This window comes from Vombatus ursinus, unplaced genomic scaffold (assembly GCF_900497805.2).
Source record: "Vombatus ursinus unplaced genomic scaffold, bare-nosed wombat genome assembly UNPS02014818.1, whole genome shotgun sequence".
In the NCBI taxonomy this organism is placed as follows: domain Eukaryota; kingdom Metazoa; phylum Chordata; class Mammalia; order Diprotodontia; family Vombatidae; genus Vombatus; species Vombatus ursinus.
In genome coordinates, this window is record NW_020954596.1 from 73,286,963 (window position 1) to 73,305,195 (window position 18,233).

At 35.1% G+C, this 18,233-nt stretch overlaps 1 protein-coding gene across 7 annotated transcripts in view; it reads right to left on the bottom strand.

The window, feature by feature from the left end:
• Positions 1–18,233, bottom strand: part of CENPC (centromere protein C) — a 59,282-nt gene that overhangs the window by 10,060 nt on the left and 30,989 nt on the right. For 6 of the 7 annotated variants that reach the window (XM_027836567.1, XM_027836570.1, XM_027836568.1 and 3 more), the window contains exons 11-14: positions 16,558–16,668; positions 13,373–13,452; positions 495–587; positions 81–188 (exon numbers count right to left, since the gene is read on the bottom strand). In XM_027836567.1, coding sequence (XP_027692368.1) covers positions 81–188; positions 495–587; positions 13,373–13,452; positions 16,558–16,668 — 392 coding nt within the window. The remainder of the gene's footprint in view (positions 1–80; positions 189–494; positions 588–13,372; positions 13,453–16,557; positions 16,669–18,233) is intronic. The other variant, XM_027836571.1, reaches the window with a different exon arrangement.

Consider the following 18,233-nt stretch of genomic DNA (forward strand, 5'->3'; position numbering starts at 1 on the left):
AAATAATTTTTCAAAGCTCTAATATTACATATCAAAATAAAACAAAAATACCCAAAAAGTTCAAGCAATTAAGGTCATACTTTGTTCATCTTCATAAGAATCTGTATTAACTTTTTCCCTTTTTCTGTTAGACTTCTTTCTGGGTGAAACTCTGTCATTACATATTGTCCCATTGACCACAAGTCCACCTAAAATAAACAAGGAAGGTTAATCATTAATTTCAACCTCAGTCCTCACTATGTAATTCTTACAATTACTTGTAAAATAGGACTAAACGATTTTTATTGTCTAAAGTCACCAAAATGTCAGAAGGAAGAGAGAAAAGGAGACAGTATTTTGATAAACTACTTTTCTATTGCTAAAGATTTTTCATGCCTTCTTTTATGAGGTTCAGTAGAAAGTATAGAAGTAAAAAACACAAAAGATCATACAGTTCCTCTTAAGTTGGAATAAAATACATTCCAATCAAAGTTAAATGTTATCTAATAACATGCCTTCAGAGTCTACTCGCTCTCCTCTCCAGTACTCCAAAGGTTTCATTTTAATTCTTGTAGTACGACGAACACATGGCATTTTGTCAGGAAGGTCTATTTATGGATGTTCAACAAAAACAGAAGGAAATAAAGTTACATATTTTGGACGAGATGGAGCCACAACATCAGTTATTCCACACAGGTCTTCAAATATCTTCTTGAAAATTAATTTCTTCACTGTAAAGACAAGAACTTTGAAAGATTTAAGAACTCTGATACAGTGACCACCCATGATTCCAGAAAACTAATAATGAAACATGCTACTCATCATCTAACAAAGTGTAATGGACTTGGTACAGAATGAACAACGTATGTTCTGGACATGGCCAATGAGAGAATTTGCTTTCCTTTATGTATATTTGTTTCAAAGGTTTGGTTTTTTTTTCCCCTCAATTTTTTTTTGGGGGGGGGAATTATTTCTATTAATTGGAATAAGTTTAATTTTTAAATTATTAAAAATACAAAGAGAACAGAAGCGAGGCCAAAAACAATCACGGCCAAATAGCTTTGAAAGCAACAAACTAAACTTAACATATACTTAAAAAGAAAAGCAAGATGTAAGTAATAGAGATTTGGATTTTCCTGTATAATCTTCTTTTCGGAAATGGTGATTGTATTTCATGTTTGAATATAAAAAAATAGAAAAAAGAAAATTAATTGTTTTTATAGTTCCTCTTTGGTTTTGGTAGGCAGCTTCCTAAATATTTTATATATTCCATAGTTATTTTGAAAGAAATTTCTCTATTTCTTCTTGCTATTACAGGCAAAGGGAGTAATATATAGAAAGGCTGATAATTTGTATGGGTTTATTTTACATCCTGCTATTTTCCTTATATAAATTCTTTCCATTTTAGTGAATCTCACGATATCTATTTATCAGATCTTCTGCAAAAGTAAGAACCTTGTTTCCTCTTTGTGCTTATTCTTTCAATTTCTTTTTCGTGTTTTACTACTATAGCTACCATTTCCATAACAATGTTAAATAAAAATATGGACATCTTTGCTTTACCCTTCACCTTATCGAAAAAGCCTTTAGTTTATCTGCTCTCTAAAAATGCTAGCTCTTGATTTTAGATACTACTTACCATATTAAGAAAAGGTCCATTTATTCCCATGCTTTTGAGTAAGTGTTTTTCTCAGAAATTGCTATTATATGTTGTTAAAAGCTGTTCATACATCTATTAAGATCACCATGTGATTGTGATAATTTTTTGCTATTAATATGAAGGAAAAGAGGGTATCTTGGCATTTTAAACTACAGGAAAGAAAAAAAGTTTGGAAGGAAGTATAGAGAAGTAAGACAGCTTTGAAAATAAGAGGTTGAATTATATATTTGAAAGAAAAGGCAACCTGTATTATAAAGAAGATTCCCAGTTTCACATATCTTTTTTTATTCTGGAAATTTTCTTTATGTATTTTTTCAGACTAAAAATCAAATTAAAAAATAATTTTTACTGTAAAATAATAAATGCTGTCTGAACAGTAGACAGAGTATTAGACTTGGAGTCAGGGATAATAAATCAAGGGAAGGAAATCTTAAAGATAGAGTCAGGATACCCTACATTCAAATCATACCTTTAAGACTTCCTAGGTACATGGGCTTAGTCTAGTCATCAACTCTGCATATTAATTTCCATATTTGTAAAACGAGACAATAAGAATACCTGTAGTAACCAGCCAACAGGACTACTGTGAGGCTTAAATAAGATAATGTTCAAAAGCACTCTAGAACCTATAAGGTATTTTACAAATATTATGCATTCATCTAATGATTTCAGTGAAATTATTTCATATCCTATTATGTTATTAAAATTGTTTTGAGGGGCAGTTGGGTGGCGCAGTGGATAGAGCTCCAGCCTTGGTGTCAGGAGGACCTGAATTTAAATCCAGTCTCAGATATTTGACACTTATTAGCTGTGTGACAATGGGCAAGTCACTTTAACCCCAACTGCCTCACCAAAAAGCAAAAAAAAAAAATTTGTTTTGAATTTTTCATTGAATTTCTAATTAAGTAAATCACCAAACTGTCTATAGAGATAATTTTGACTCCTCTTCAACTATGATTATTCTCTTAATTTTACTGTCCTATTGTGATTCTAATACCATATCAAATAAAAATAAACATAATGAACACCCTTGCTTCAACATCATTTCTTAGAAGATATTTCATTACATTCATATGCCATAAATTATCTAGCCACTCCCCAACTAATGAGTACCTCCTTACTTTCTACTTCTTTAATAAAACAAAAAATGCTATGTTTGTGTGTATAAGGCCTTTTGTTGCTATGTTATCCGAGATATGTGCTTAGCAGTCAGTATCACTACATTAATGGGTATATACAGTTTAATGACTTTGGGGGAACAGTTCCAAAGTACTTTCCAAGATGGTTGGATCAATTCAAAGCTCCAGCAACAGTTCATTAGAGTTCTTGCCTGAACACCCACAAGAACTGTCATTAACCTTCTCTGTCATCATTGGTGATATTTAGGTGTGAAGTAAACACTCCAGAGTTATTTTAATTTTTATTTCTCTTATTAGTTATTTATAATACTTTTTTCTCCATAGTTATGTACAGCTTAGATTTCTTCCTTGGAAAGATGCATGTCCCAACCCCTGACCATATCTACTGGGGATTGGCTTTTGTTCTTATACATTAGTATGAATTCCCTATGTATCTCAGACATCAGAACTATTAGAAATACTAGCCAAAAATAGTTTTCCAGGTTAACTGTTTTCAAATCAACTACACTGATTTTGTTTGGGTAAAAACTCTTCAAGTTTATGTTTAAAACTATTTTACTTTTTTTACTCCATCCAACCTTTGCCCATTCATAGCTGTAAATTCTCCTTTAATTTGTTTATGGTAGACCCTTTTTATGTTTAGGACACGTATCCACTTTGGGGCTTATTGTTTTATATGGCATGATATGTTGACCTTATAATCCACTTTCTGAAGACAAAGTTTGTTTTGCTTGTGATTATTTGCTTACCAATTCTACTGTCCCTCTTAAACCCTTCTCTACTTTCTCCTTGTTGATGCCTATTTTTCTTTTGTTTAATAAAATGTTCAACACTCCTTTCTCTGATTTAAAGTGAGGTTCAAGAGATTCCTTAACCCTTCAATATCTTTTTGCATTTTGCCAAAGGGTAGACATATTCTTATTGACTACACCAATTATACAAGCACTAAGTTCCTTCTACTCCTTCCTCATTTCCTCCTTAGCATAAATAATCCTTTTTCTGTCACTTTTCTATCCTTTCTTAAATCTAGAAAACAACAAAAACACCCCATTCCTGCATTTATTTTCCTTGGTGGTCCTTTAACAACTGTGAGCTGGGAATACAAATACAAGCAAAAAGAAAGAAAAGTCTCTGCCTTCTAGGGGTTTGACAGTATATAAAAAAAAAGCTGAGAAGGGGAATGGGTAGAAGTTACCCTGTGAGAGTGCATGATGGAAAAATCCAGGGGAAATCAACCTGATGGAAAATGAAGAGATGGCTAGCCTAGGTGCCCTCCAAAATGGAGGTTGTGGAAGCATCCCGGTAATCAGAGGGAGGGGCCACAGAGACAGAGGGTATTTCCAAGGCGTGAGAACTAGGTCTGAAGTGGTCTTTCAGGATAAAAAGGTATTCTGGGTTATGGTAGAAAAGTCCAGAGAAATGTAGCCTAGTGGGAAATGAATCTATCTTTTCAATTTCCTCTTGCCTCCTATGTTTATGTTTTAAAGATTTTACCTTTTCTTGTCCTTTTATCAGTTATAGTCTAAAGTCCTTTTTTTTTTCTTTTTTGTAACTTCTGTAAGGTTATATTCAGTTTTTCAGGGTAAATTATTCTTGGTTGTAAACTATTTTCTTTTGCCTTTTGGAAATTACAATGCCAAGATTTTCTCTCCAATAAAGTCTTTACAACATAGCCTTGTGTGATCCTGACTGTGAACTCCACTTTCATTTGCTATGTGGTCCTAAATAGCTTCTGGGCAGTTTTCTTTTATGATTTCTTGAAATATGATACCTAGGTTTTTTGTTTGCTCATGGTTTCATTTTTAAATCATCCCTCCTTAGCCTATTTTCCTACATGATCTATTTTTAAAACAATATATATTTTACATTTTTTTGTCCCCCCCCCAATTTTTTAATATCTTTATTCCATTCTATTTTTCAGGGAGTCCAGAGCTTGTATAATAATTAGTTACCTTTTATTTCAAACTATTTAATCTCCTTTTACCTCTTTCTCAGAAATCTTAATTTCACTTGTTTCACTTTTTAAACTATTATTTCATTTCTTCTAACTACTTTTTTTTTTTTGGACTAGGCAATGTGGTTAAATGACTTGCCCTGGGTCACACAGCTAGAAAGTGTTACGTGTCTAAGGCTAGATCTGAACTCAGATCCTCCTGAATCCAGGGTCAGTGCTCTATCCACTGTGCCACCTAGCTGCCCCCTCTAACTAATTCTAGAGTTGTAACTGAGTCATGCTTTGTTCCGAGATTCTAGCAGTACTCGTTAACAGTTTCTCTTTTCTTCTGGTTTTATCTCAGTTGCTCAACACAAAGTATTTCTTAATTTTCTTCTGCTTACTCATGTATTAATAGTTATCAATGATTATCATTAAAATATTTGTATTTATTACTTATATTAATATATCATTAGATATGATTATAATAATAACTATCATTTATACAGCCCTTGTTATTTGCAAGCCACTATGCTAAGTGCTTTTCAACTATCATCTCATTTGATCCTCACAACAATCCTGGAAGGTAGGTGCTATTATTATCCCCACTTTATGGATGAGGAAACTGAGGCAAACAGAGGTTAAATGACTTGCCCGGGGTCATATAGGTAGTAAGTGTCTGACATTAGATTTAAACTCGGGTCTCTCTGACTCCAGGCCTAGTGTGCTATACCTTGTGCCACCTAACTGCCCATATTAAAACTAAGATGAGGACTTTGTACTCGGGCCAGACAATTCTCCCTCCTATAATCTTGGATGGGATGGAAAGTCTTGTTTGGTTCTGCTCTCTGTATAGTCTAGATGCCATTGGTGCTGTGGTTAAAAGATTGAGAGATTATAACTAGGTTCTACCATCTGCCGGAAGTTCCAACATCTGTATCTTTAGAATCCAACCTGGCTTTTGTCCTTGGCCCTTTGGGTTCCTCCTCTTTGTAGCAATCCCACCCTGGAAATAACTTCTGGTTGTGGCCTGACAGGCCTCAATCAGATCTAGTAGATTGCAATGGTCATAGGCCTCCCCTAAGACCTCTTTGGTCCTGTGTTCTACAGTGGCCCTGTTCCCTGTAGTAAACATAGCAAAGACGTCCTATGCACTACAAGATCAAGCACAACTTTTAAGCTTTAGGTAGCCCCCAGTGTATGAACTGTCAGATGCTGATTTCAAGATCCTTAAAAAACTCAAGCAAGTCCTGGCTATCTAGCGACAGTTCCTATTTCTGCCAGTAGCAACATGTCTGACATTACCTCTAAGATGACAAGGTCTTTCGCCTCTAACTCCAGACACATAAAGAACTTTGGACCTCCCTATTCTTCATCAGATGTGTCTTAGAGAAAACTCCTCTATCAATATGATCCATAAGAAGTACGGAAAAGAATGCAAACTTTGTGCTGGACTATTCACAGTAATCCACTGGTGCTCTGGTGTTAGCATGCATGTTTCATCATGGCTTTCAGATAGACCAACAATTTTTAAATTATCTCGCCTGGATCTATTTTCCAGGTCTGTTGTTATTTCAATGAGGTATTTTACATTTTCTTCTGTTTTTTTCATTATTTTGATTTTGTTTGGCTGATTCTTGCTGTCGCATAAGAATCATTAGCTTCCACTTGCCCAATTCTAATTTTTAACAAATTGTTTTCTTCAATTAGATTTTGTACCTCCTTTTCCATTTGTCTCATTTTACTTTTCAAGGAGTTCTTCTCTTCAGTGAGTTCTTTGTGCTTTCTTTTCCATTTGGCCAATTCTACTTTTTAAGAAGTTGTTTTCTATAGTCAATTTTTGTCCTTCCTCTTCCAAGCTATTGACTCTCTCTTGCATACCTCTCATTTCTTTTCCCAATTTTTCTTCTACCTCTCTTATTTAAGTTTTAAAATCCTTCTTGAAGGTGTATGGACTGATGTTGAGTAAAATGAGCAGAATCAGGAGAACACTGTATACAGTAACAGCCACACTACGCAATGACTAATTTCATTAGACTTAGCTCTTCTCAGAAATGCAAGGATCTAAGACAACTTCAAAAATCTCACAATGGAAAATGCTATCCACATCCAGAGAAAGAACTCTGGAGTTTGAATGCAGATCGAACCATACTATTTGCTCTTTTTTTTCCTTCTGTTTTGTTTTGTTTCTTCTTTCATGTGGTTCCTCCTATTAGTTCTAATTCTTCTTTACAACATGACTAATGTGAAAATATGTTTAATAGGAATGTATATGTAGAGCCTATATCAGATTGCATGCCATCTTGGGAAGGGAGAGAGAGAGAAAATTTAAAACTCAAAAGTTTATGTAAGTGAATGCTGAAAACTAAAAATAAATTAATAAAATAAAATAAAATCCATCTTGAGCTCTTCCAAGAAGGCTTTTTGGGCTTGACACCAGTTCATATTCCCTTTTGAGGTTTCAGATGTGGGTACATTCACAATGTGGTCCTCTTCTGAATTTATGTTTTGATCTTCCCTGTCCCCATAGTAAGAATCTATGATCATTGTCCATTTCTGCTTTTTGCTCATGGTGTTTGCCTATTTCTTGGCTTTTTAAGTTGAGCTCTTCTGCTGGAGCACAAGGGGCACTGACCCAAGCTTCCTGTGCTGGGGGCCAAGGACCTGTTCACTGGTCTTGTGTTCAGGGGCCTCAGGCTGGAGGCTATAGGGGTGTGGCAGTTTACCTTGAATTGAGCTGGGGTCAGCAATACTGAAGCTTTCAGGGTGGGGATTGGGGGGGGGGGTGTCTCTGGTCCCTGGAAGACACCTGCTCAACCTGGCTGCTTTGAAGCACTGGAATGTCTGGCTGCTGAAGGACTCCCGCCAGCGCATGTGGGGGTTTCCTAGGCTGGAGTCTGCCAGTTCCTCTGCCTGTGCCAAAGCACTCAGGAGGTCCTGGTGTTGGCACTTGCCTGTTCCATCACCCTGGGACTCACGATCTTTCACTGGTTTGCTGAGGTAGGGCTTGCCTGCTGGTTTGCTGGGACTCCTCCTGTCCTGTACTACTCCCCTTCTACCAGACATTTCCCGTTAAATCCCCAAGTTTCCTGGGCTACGAGACTGCTGCACCCAATCTTTCTGCTGGCTCGGCTGTTCCAGGGGTTCTCCTGGGGCTACATTTTCTGGGTTTTTTAAGGTCAGTAGGGGAGGGTGGGGGTGACTTACTTCTTACTCCACCATCTCTGCTCCCAGTTTGCATGCGTGTTTAGAAGACTGAAGTACGATAACCCTACACAGCAAACTAAAAGAAAGTCAAACCTCCACCTCCAAAAGACTCATGATGGAAAATGCTATCCACATCCAGAGAAAGAATTATGGAGTCTAAATGCAGATAGAAGCATACTACTTGCTTTTTTTTCCCCGTTTTCTTTTTTCTTTCTTGTGGTTCCTCCTATTGGTTCTAATTCTTCATTACAACATGACTAATGTGAAAATATGTTTAAGGCTACAAATAGGAATATATATGTAGAGCTTATATCGGATTGCATGCTGTCTTGGGGAGGGAGCAAAAGAGGGAGGGAGAGAAAATTTTGTAACTCAAAAGCTTATGAAAGTGAATGCTGAAAACTAAAGATAAATTAATTAATTAAAAAAATAAAATGGAAAAAAAAAGTCAGACCTGGCTTTTGGATCAAGAAAATAGTTTACCTAATTCAGGTCCCTGATGCAGGACTGTCCTTTAATGATAATATGACTAAGTCCTATATGAACAAATAATTATGCACAAAATGTTGAATGACAGATTGCCAACTAATAGAACTTGGCCAGTTGGTGCTTTGGAGAAGGCAACAGCTACCAGTGGCATGCTGCTTAAATTGGCCCAGACCACCCCTTACAAGAGATATAATCATCCACACATTTGTTCCTTCTAGCTTAAAAGAAAATGTGAAAAAGAAAAATATCCATACAGACATGAAAAGCCTACAAACACTGATGATTCCTGGCTGGTTAGAACATCAAAAATGTTAACTTGTATTAATCATCCTGCTAAAGCTTTGAAAACAGGCTTCAATAAAGCCTTATTTGGACCCACCAGATAATAAAATACCATCACCACACCAATATGTTGGAGGCTTGGGAAATACCATCAATGAGATATATCTCAAATCACTTTTACCAATTTGGTGACATCTAAGCAATCAAAGTTGTACAGAGGCAACATGTGCTTTCCACTCACTTCATCAGCCACAAGGTAAGCTACAAGAGATGGCTCCTAAGAAGTCCTTCAACAAACTAATTGTAAATGGAATAGGCTTAATGTGAAGTGGGAAAGGATCCCAAACAGATCAAAGAAAAGAAAAGGAAAAAGAAAAAACTACAGACTCTGGAATTAAGCTGGTGCCTGTCCCTGGAATAATTCTTCCTCCTCCAGCAGCCAAAAAAAAGCTTCTGTCAATTATTTTTAACCTCTTCCCAGTGGTCCTACAAAAATGAGTAATTTTGCCCTCTCTCTCAAAGTACAATTCCCTGCAGCTAATATTCATTAGAAAGTCCCCATTTCCCATTATAGAAGATATCTCTCTCTCCATAACAGCATAAGGATGAAAGGGCAATAGCACTTACAGACCTCAAACTTTATTATAAAAGAGTAATCATCAATTCAACTTACTATTGCCTGAAAAGTAGATCAATGGAACCAACTAGAAACATTCAAGGGACAATAAGAAATAAAAGAATACAATAACCCAGTGTTCAATGAACCAGAAAATATAAATTGCTTAGAGAAGAATTCCCTTTTTTTTTACAAAAATTGCTTGGAAAACTAGAGAGCAGTCTGGAAGAAAATGGGCTTAGACCAACACCTTATACCATATTCCACAATTCATTCTAAATGGATATGTGAAATTGAAATCAAAGATTTTACAATAAATCAATTGGAAAAGAAGAACACATACTTCTCAGAGCTATGGGCAAGAGATGTATTCCTCATCACAAATGAGATATGGGAAATTACAAAAAACAAAATGGATAATGATTGCATGAGAAAAGTTTCTGCACAAAATTATTACATTAAGGTTAAGAAGGGAAGCAGCTGAATGGAGGGAAAAAAATCATTTTATCAAATTTCTCTAATAAGTATTTGCTTTGCAAGATATATAAACCACTAAAGATACACACCTATAAGCACCTGTGTTACATATGCATATATACATGCATTTACACGTGGCTATATTGTATGTGCATATACAAATGTGCATGTTATCAGTTAATGCAGTACACACCTGCATGCACATACATGTATGTTTTGTCTTTTGATTTAGGACTACTATAAAACATAAGTGGAAATTGCTTGGATGAAAAACAATTCAAATTAGCAGTGGAAACTATGCCCCTTTAAACATTTAGATGTAGAATGGTCTAGTCTAATCAGTGGCAAGGTTCTGTACTTGGGAGTCAGAAACACCTGGCTCCCAATTTCAGATTCCAATACTTTCTTACTGTGTGACCGTTGGTGAGTAACTTTAGCTCTCTTGGACAATGTCATCTATAAAATGTGGGGGTTGGACTATATGGCCTCTAAGGTCCTTTGCAGCTCTAAACCTCAGTAGGAATAATTGTGTATTAGTAAATTGTCTCTAAGAGACTGTGGCTAAAACAGAGTACAGAGGTTTTTCTTTCACAACTGTAAAAACATTTGACTCAGTACAGTATAAGGAAGTCTTAAAGGTTCATTTCCAATAAAGAGCCTTTTGTACTTGTGTTACAATCATCCAAGATTCCTTCACAGATGAAATCAAAGAAATAGCTTTGTTCAATAATAATCAAATGATTAGCAATACCAAAGGAAGCATAAAACATGAAAGGTAACCAACTTCAACCAGCTAATAGCTATCTAAGACAGAATTTGAAACAGGGTCTTCCTGACTCTGAGTCCAGTGTCCTACCCACCATTCCACAAAGGTGAAGTCTGCCAAATGCTCCCAACTGCAGATGACATAATGAAATCAGCACAAAGCCCTACAATACTACAAGGCCTTCTCAATGAAACTCATATTTGTTCAAAGGACATTGACCAAAAAAAACCAAAAAAAAGCAGCCAGGGAAAATAGATGAAAACTGTAGCAATCAACTGAATGGGTAGTTCAATTGAATTAGTTTCCCAGTACATACTGAGGCAGCTAGGGGGCACAATGGATAGAGTACGGGAATTGGGAGTCAGGAAGACTGGAGTTCAAATCCTACTTCAGACACTTAATAGCTATATGACCCTGGTCAACTCACTTACTTGTCTGTCTCAATTTCCTCATCTGTAAAACGGTGGTAATAACAGTAATTACATCCCAGTGTTGTTTTTAGGATAAAATGAAATATTTATAAAGTACTATGCAAACCTTAAAGTGCTATATGAATGCGAGTTATTATGGTTACTGTCATTATTATTATCATTATATCTCTTGAATAGGAGGAAGAGAGTAAGTTGGATTACACTGGAGAAACTGCAGATCACTTGCTATGATCCTAAGCTGTGACACCTAGTTGTGGTACAAGCCAAAGAGCGTTGGCTCTAAAGTTAGAGGACCTAGGTTCAGATCTTACCTCTGATCGCTTATTATCTAGGTGATCTTGAGCAAGTCACTTAATCTCCCTAGCTTGGTTTCTGCAGGTAAAATGAAGGGCTTGGTCTCTAGACCATATGTTCCCAAAGTAGGCAATACCAACCCGTAAGGGGGAGGGCGGGTGTTGAAACAATCCAAGGAGATGGTAGTAGCCTCAGATGCAATTGGGGGTGTTGAATAAAAATATGGGGGCAGTAGAAGCATAAGGAAAGAAGATAAGAAAATTCTGAAAAACCGTTCAGACATATTTCATCTGTTGTGTAATTAGAGTTAAAGTCATAGTGACTACATAATTTTCCAAATAAACACAAAATGCAAGTTATAACTGATCAGTGGTCAAGTCTGTCAACAGGTCTTACTAACAAGCAAGTGTTGGCAGGCGAGCATGTTGTACGTTGTCAGGAAGTCCAGCATGCATTGGCAGGTATATGACTTGTTTACAATACGATACTATATGGTTAAATGACACAATACTGTGTCATCAAAATTTCAGTGCAGAAAAAAACCACAAATTTACAATAAATTATTAAACTTTAAATGTCATTTTTTAAAAAAAATTTTATATTTTTTTGAAATGATGAAAAATTTTTTTAAAAAAACCATTATAGGGTTAAAGAAAGTAGATTTTCAAGGGGGCACTTTTTTTTTCTTTAAAAAGAGGGCAGTAGGCCAAATAAGTTTGGGAACCTCTGGTCTAGAGCAATTATGTTAAACCCAAATACAAATAGGGGCCACTAAACCATGCATAAGGATCTCTGAGGGCTGTATACTGACTTAGAAAATCACAAGTTTTATAAATATATATGGATGTGTGTATACACACACACACAATTTTAACATATTTATTTTGTTCAATATATAACAATTATATCTTATTCTTATTCAGAACATGCTCAAAGACTACATGTAGCCTGCAAAGCCCAGGTTTGGCACTTCTGACAACCTTTACAAATCCGTTCAGGATCTACTGATCTATGATCTTATAATTTGTATAGTTGGATTACATATGTTCATTACAAGGGAGATGATCTAATCCTGAGGGTTGTGGTAGGGGGTATGGGTTGAAGGTCAATGAGTAATAGCTATGAAAAAAGAAAGTATTAATGCAAAATTTTTAAATGTCAAATAATCAAGTCAATTAAGTACCTACCACATTCAAGGCACTGTACTAATTGCTAGGGATGAAAAAAAAAAGGCAAAAAACAGTCTCTGACTCACAGGAGCTCACAGAAGAATGCACCACCACCCCCCACAATAAAAAAGGAACCAAAACAGAACAATACGGTCACTAGCTCATTATGTTTTATTTAGAGATCTATATCTACACATATATAAATATATTATACTTCATTAAAAAAAAAAAACAAGCTAATGCAATTCCTTTTTTTGTACATAGAACTGTTTCTGTTAGCTCAACTTCAAAAAAATTTAAGGGTGATTTAACATGAGTGATTGAAATAGACTGAAGTTGAAAAAAAATGAAAGCAGGTATACAGGTACAAGAGAGTGGTAATGAGGGTATTGAACTAAGGAAATAGCGAAAATAGAAAGGGATAGATATGTTTAACAGAGTGATATGGAAGTAGAACTACAAGGGATTATAATGTGATTAGAAATAGGAGTGATTGGAGATAGGGGTCTGGGGAAAATGAAGGAAAGTATAATTTGGTAGGATTCAAAAGCAAGAATGTTAAAACAAGGAAGCATAGAAAGATAGGTTTGGGGTAGAGATGATGAGCTTTGTCGCATACAACAAGGACGTGTTAGTAACCACTTGAGAATGGAGGGTCAAGAACTCAAGAGGTTTTAGAAGGAGGTGGGCAACAGGTGGCAAAGATAGATGGGAGGTCTAGATGTGTTAGTCATTGAGAAGATAGATGAAGCCATGACAAGAGAAAGATGAACTCACCAAAGGTAATAGTATGAAGGGAGAAACAAGCCTAGTATGGGGCCTTAATCATATAATAGGTAAAGTATAAAATACTATCTCACCATTGAATATTTCTTTGTATGAAGCTCTATAAATCTAAGAAAAACAAAGAGAAAACTATCATTGACTTACTTGTACCACATTCCTGTTCATCTCCAAGGATTTTGTCGTTTGTAGATGTTAAAACGGTATTCCTTAACCTGGCTGGTCCACTTTAGAAAGGGAAAGAAAAAGAATTCTCAAAATCCAAACTGTTTTTAAAAATGAAAGTTATTCCACTGTCCAAGAACTATTATAATTTTTTCTTATACATTAAAAATCAATAGAGCCAAGAGAGTAATACTTGCTGAAAAAGTTTTACTTCCATAACTGGAATTAAATGCATTTGTACCAACAAACTCAATGTAATGAAAATAAGAGAAACTGGATTAGGAAAAAAAATATTCACAATGAAAATCTCTGGATAAAAGTTTGATATACAAGACATATAGAGAATTGATACAAACATATAAAACCAAGAAATAAGTGGTCCAAAATTATAGGAATATGAAATACAAATTCTCAACAACCATATGCAAAATTCTCTTTATTAATAAGATGAATGCAAATCAAAGGAACTATGAGGTTTCACTTCCAACTAATCAACTCAGCAAACTTGACATAAATGGTGTATGTTGGAGGAACTGTAGGAAGAGAAGGAATAGAGAAAAATCTGGAAATAACAATTATCTTTTAAAATATACATTAAAATTTCATATTGGCTGTCATACCAGATAAATGTCATTCTTTATGACTTTTAAGCTTAATTGTGTTTAATTTATCTTTATCTCTTCCCTTCCACCTACTATACTATGTCGCACATGCCTACTCAAATGCCTCAATACACTATGGAGGTTACAAAGAATTGTCAAGGGTTATGTCATTGAGAATGGGCTCTAACAGTAGTAGGTTCTACCACGATGAAAAGCAAAATCTTCCCATTCCTTAAAACTACTTTACAAGGGACAACCTAGCTAACTAAAAACGGTTTCATCATCACTCACTGGCCACACACTAGGAAGCCTAAAAGTAGAAAATCTGGCAATACATTATCAGAAGCATTCTTAATAAAGGCATAAGAAGGAAACAGTCAGACTTTCACAAATGTTATTCTCTGGTGGATTATAATTTTACAGTTGCACAATTGGCTAACTGTGGAATTAAATAAAAGTTTCAACTATGTTTACTAACTACAAAAAGGCATGTGATTCAACAGAACAAAATGTCACTTTTAAAGGCTTTTCCCCAGCAAAATGTCTCCCATAAATATAACAAAATGACACGAGATTTTTTGAAAGATATAAGAGCAAAGATAACTTTTGTTCAGTGACCCTCGGATTATTAATATTAAGTGAGGAATAAAAGAGGGAGGTTTTATGCTCACCAATTAATAGTATTTGGGAGGATGTCCACAGTATAGTCCAAATGGAAGAGACCCCGTAGAATGAGTTCCTCTAAATATTGCTATTTATTAACTGTTGTTAACATCAAGCCCCAAAACATTGCAAAATCTCCTCAATTGGATGCACAGTCACTCAAAAGAGTTCAGCCACACACAAACTCAAGGGAATAAAGAATATCTATTATCCAGACTATGTTAAGAAGCTATATGGACAAACTACTGAACTGTTCCATACACATCTTAGAAAAACCCTACAGAACAGCAAAAATCTACACACAGAATTGGTGAGGAAAAGGAGAACGACTGTATTACCACTGGGAAGTCATGAAGTGCTTTTAAGGATGCTGAAACATGGCCTCTCTTTTCAAAATCAATCTTCTGGCCATAGAATAGTCATGGAATATGACAATCTCTTAACAACCAAGTGCAGGTCAAGCAAATGGTTAATGGAGTAACAAATGGTAGCCATCAAATAGGCAGCAACATTTTGCTAAAGAAGAATTGAATGAGCCCTTCTCCTCAATGCAAGGATCTAAGACACCTCCAAAAGTCTCACGATGGAAAAAGTTATCCACATCCAGAGAAAGAACTAAGGAATTTGAATGCAGATTGAAGCATACTATTTGCTCTTTATTTTTCTTCTGTTTTGTTTTGTTTCCTCTTTCTTGTGGTTCCTCCTATTGGTTCTAATTCTTCCTTACAATATGACTAATGTGAAAATATGTTTAATAGGAATGTATATGTAGAGTCTGTATCAGATCGCACACCATCTTGGGGGGAGAGAGAGGGATAAAAATTTAAAACTCAAAAGCGTATGGAAGTCACTGTGGAAAACTAAAACTAGGGGCAGCTAGGTGGCGCAGTGGATAGAGCACCAGCCCTGAAGTCAGGAGGACCTGAGTTCAAATCCGGCCTCAGACCAAACACTTGACACTTGCTAGCTGTGTGACCCTGGGCAAATCACTTAACCCCAATTGCCTAAAAAAAAAAAAACTAAAACTAAATTAACAAAAAAATAATAATTAAAAAAAGAACTGAATGGAAAAAGCAATATGAAGAATATAATCGAGGATATGTATGACCATCAAAGGAAAAATTCAATCACATAACAAGAGTGATGGATAAACAATACAAAGTCTGAGAGTTCCCTTGGTAACCATAAAAATGTCAAAAGATCCCTATGTAGTAAGTTGGACCTTCTTTTAAGGATATGGACAAGAGATGCACAGGATGAGAATGCATAGCTGAGTTGTAGATGTCCATGAATGACAAAAGCACTCACATCATTGCAATCACAGATCCACAAAAAAAAATATCCAGTTATGATAAAAATGAATCAATTCTGAAATTACTAATATGAAAAATCAGAATTGACACAAAGTTCATTTGTCATATTTGTAATCTATATCATTTTTAGATGAAATGTAAGAGTTTTAACTAAAACAAAACGGAACTGCTTTAAAGCATTCCATGAAAGCATAATTTAACATAAAAACTAAAAATACATCACATCTTCTTTTTTTTCAAAATCATATTTTCAACCTCTCCAGTGTTTAAAAAACATAGATACAAAGAAAGCTTAAAATCTAAATCAAGAGTTGGTCAAAAGTGATCCATGTGGTCAATTCCTACCTTCTTTTCTTTCAACTGGGTACACTCAGTTCCCCTTGCCAACTTACAACCAACCTGTCTCCCTCCTCTCAACATTTAGTCAATCTCCAGTATCTTTTACTGATACAGCAAAATTTATGACAAGCTTGGTCAGTCCCTCTAAAGCATTTAAAAATGAAACCATAATTTTAATTCACTAAATCAGAGAGAACATACTATTGGACATCAAAGGATAGGTTAATTTTAATTATCTAGTGACCAATACCTTTCTTCCATGGTTGAAGTCACAAAGGTTTTAGAATCTGATGTTGGCATTGCTGGTGTCAGATTAACATTTTGAACATCACTGATACGTTCCTTAGGGGGTTCTGCAGTACTGTGGAAATAAAAATTTTAAACTGCTCATACATAAAAAACCAAACAAATACACTATGAACAATAAATGACATTTTATCATCTTTCCCACTCCTTTCCTCCCTGACAATTAATGTTCAGTATACTCTATGATGGATACTCTGCTCTGGTTTTAAAGATCAGAGTTGAATAAAGAAGGAGTCTTGATTCCGGGATCCTCAAGGGGGCTTCGTCTTCAAAAGGGTAAGAAATATTTAGAGATTTGATTTTAAACCAGGATCTGGTAAAAAATGAAGGCTAGGACCCTAGAACTAACTTACACAGGTGGTTTTATTCTGCTTGCGTAGTTACTAGAAATGCTCCAGGCCTATTGTGTTTATTCCTCATTAAAGTGAAATGGCCATTTTTCACAGGGAAACTCAATTCAGTTCAGTTTAACAACCATTTAATATTAAATATCTATCATAAGCAAAGTACTGTGCTAAGGAATGGGGCACAAAAATGAAAAACAACAGCCCCTGCTTTTAAGTCTAACTGGGTGTATACAGTATGTACACCAAAGAAAAAAAGTATAGATAGATATAGATACATGGAAGAAGAAAAGGATAAGTTGTATGCAGTTTTATTTCAAACTGATTTATTTTCACAGGTGAGAAAATTGATATATAGAGACATTAATAAAGTGACCAATTCAAGCTAGTTCTTCTGATTTCAAATCTAGTTCTTACTGTTTCTACTACAATAGGCCAAGGTATATGGTCAATATACAAAATTGCATCACATATACTTTCCTAGTTGTGATACAATTAAAGCTCATTGCCTATAAGAAATATGTTCAACTTGATCATTAAAGTGCTATGTTTTGAGAGAATAAACTTTTCAGACAAGTTATTCTTTTTGAATACTATAAAAGGTAATTTGGCAACTACAACTTTTGAGATTTAAAGACACCTAAGACAAAAACTGGGTAAAAGTCATTTTAAAAAAATGTTTAATGAGTTTTGACTGAAATATTATTAAAAAATCCTTTTTTTAAAACAACCAAATGTATGTTTTGAATTAACATATTGACTCTCAAGGTTATACTGGATAGAAATTATAATAATATTGTTTTTAAAACTACATTCAAATAAATCATCTAGCTTTCCTGAAAATTAGATAAATTGAGTCCCAATAGATCAGAAATCCTATGATGGAGTCATCATCCTATGAATTCTATGATTCTTGCTTCAGCTCTGCCACTAAGTAGCTGAAAGACCAGAAACAAGGTCACTTTCTCTCTCCCTGGCTGTTTCCCTTATACAAAACAAGGGTCTTTGACTAGATGATACTGAATAGAGTTCCAGCTCAAAAACTGAGATTCTTTTAATTATCAAAGGGAAGTCAAGTTTCAGTTCTTCAAAAGCAAAAGGTAAGGACTCAGTTAGAAGCATACCCCACAATTTAACTTATGCTGACCTGACTAAAAAGGGTAGCAAATTATACTGCAAGAAAAAAAATATTTCATAAATAATTTAAACACAACTTTTAAAAGACAGTAAAGGCTTTCCATATGAGCCAGAGGAGAAAGTGTGCCTACTAGAAAAA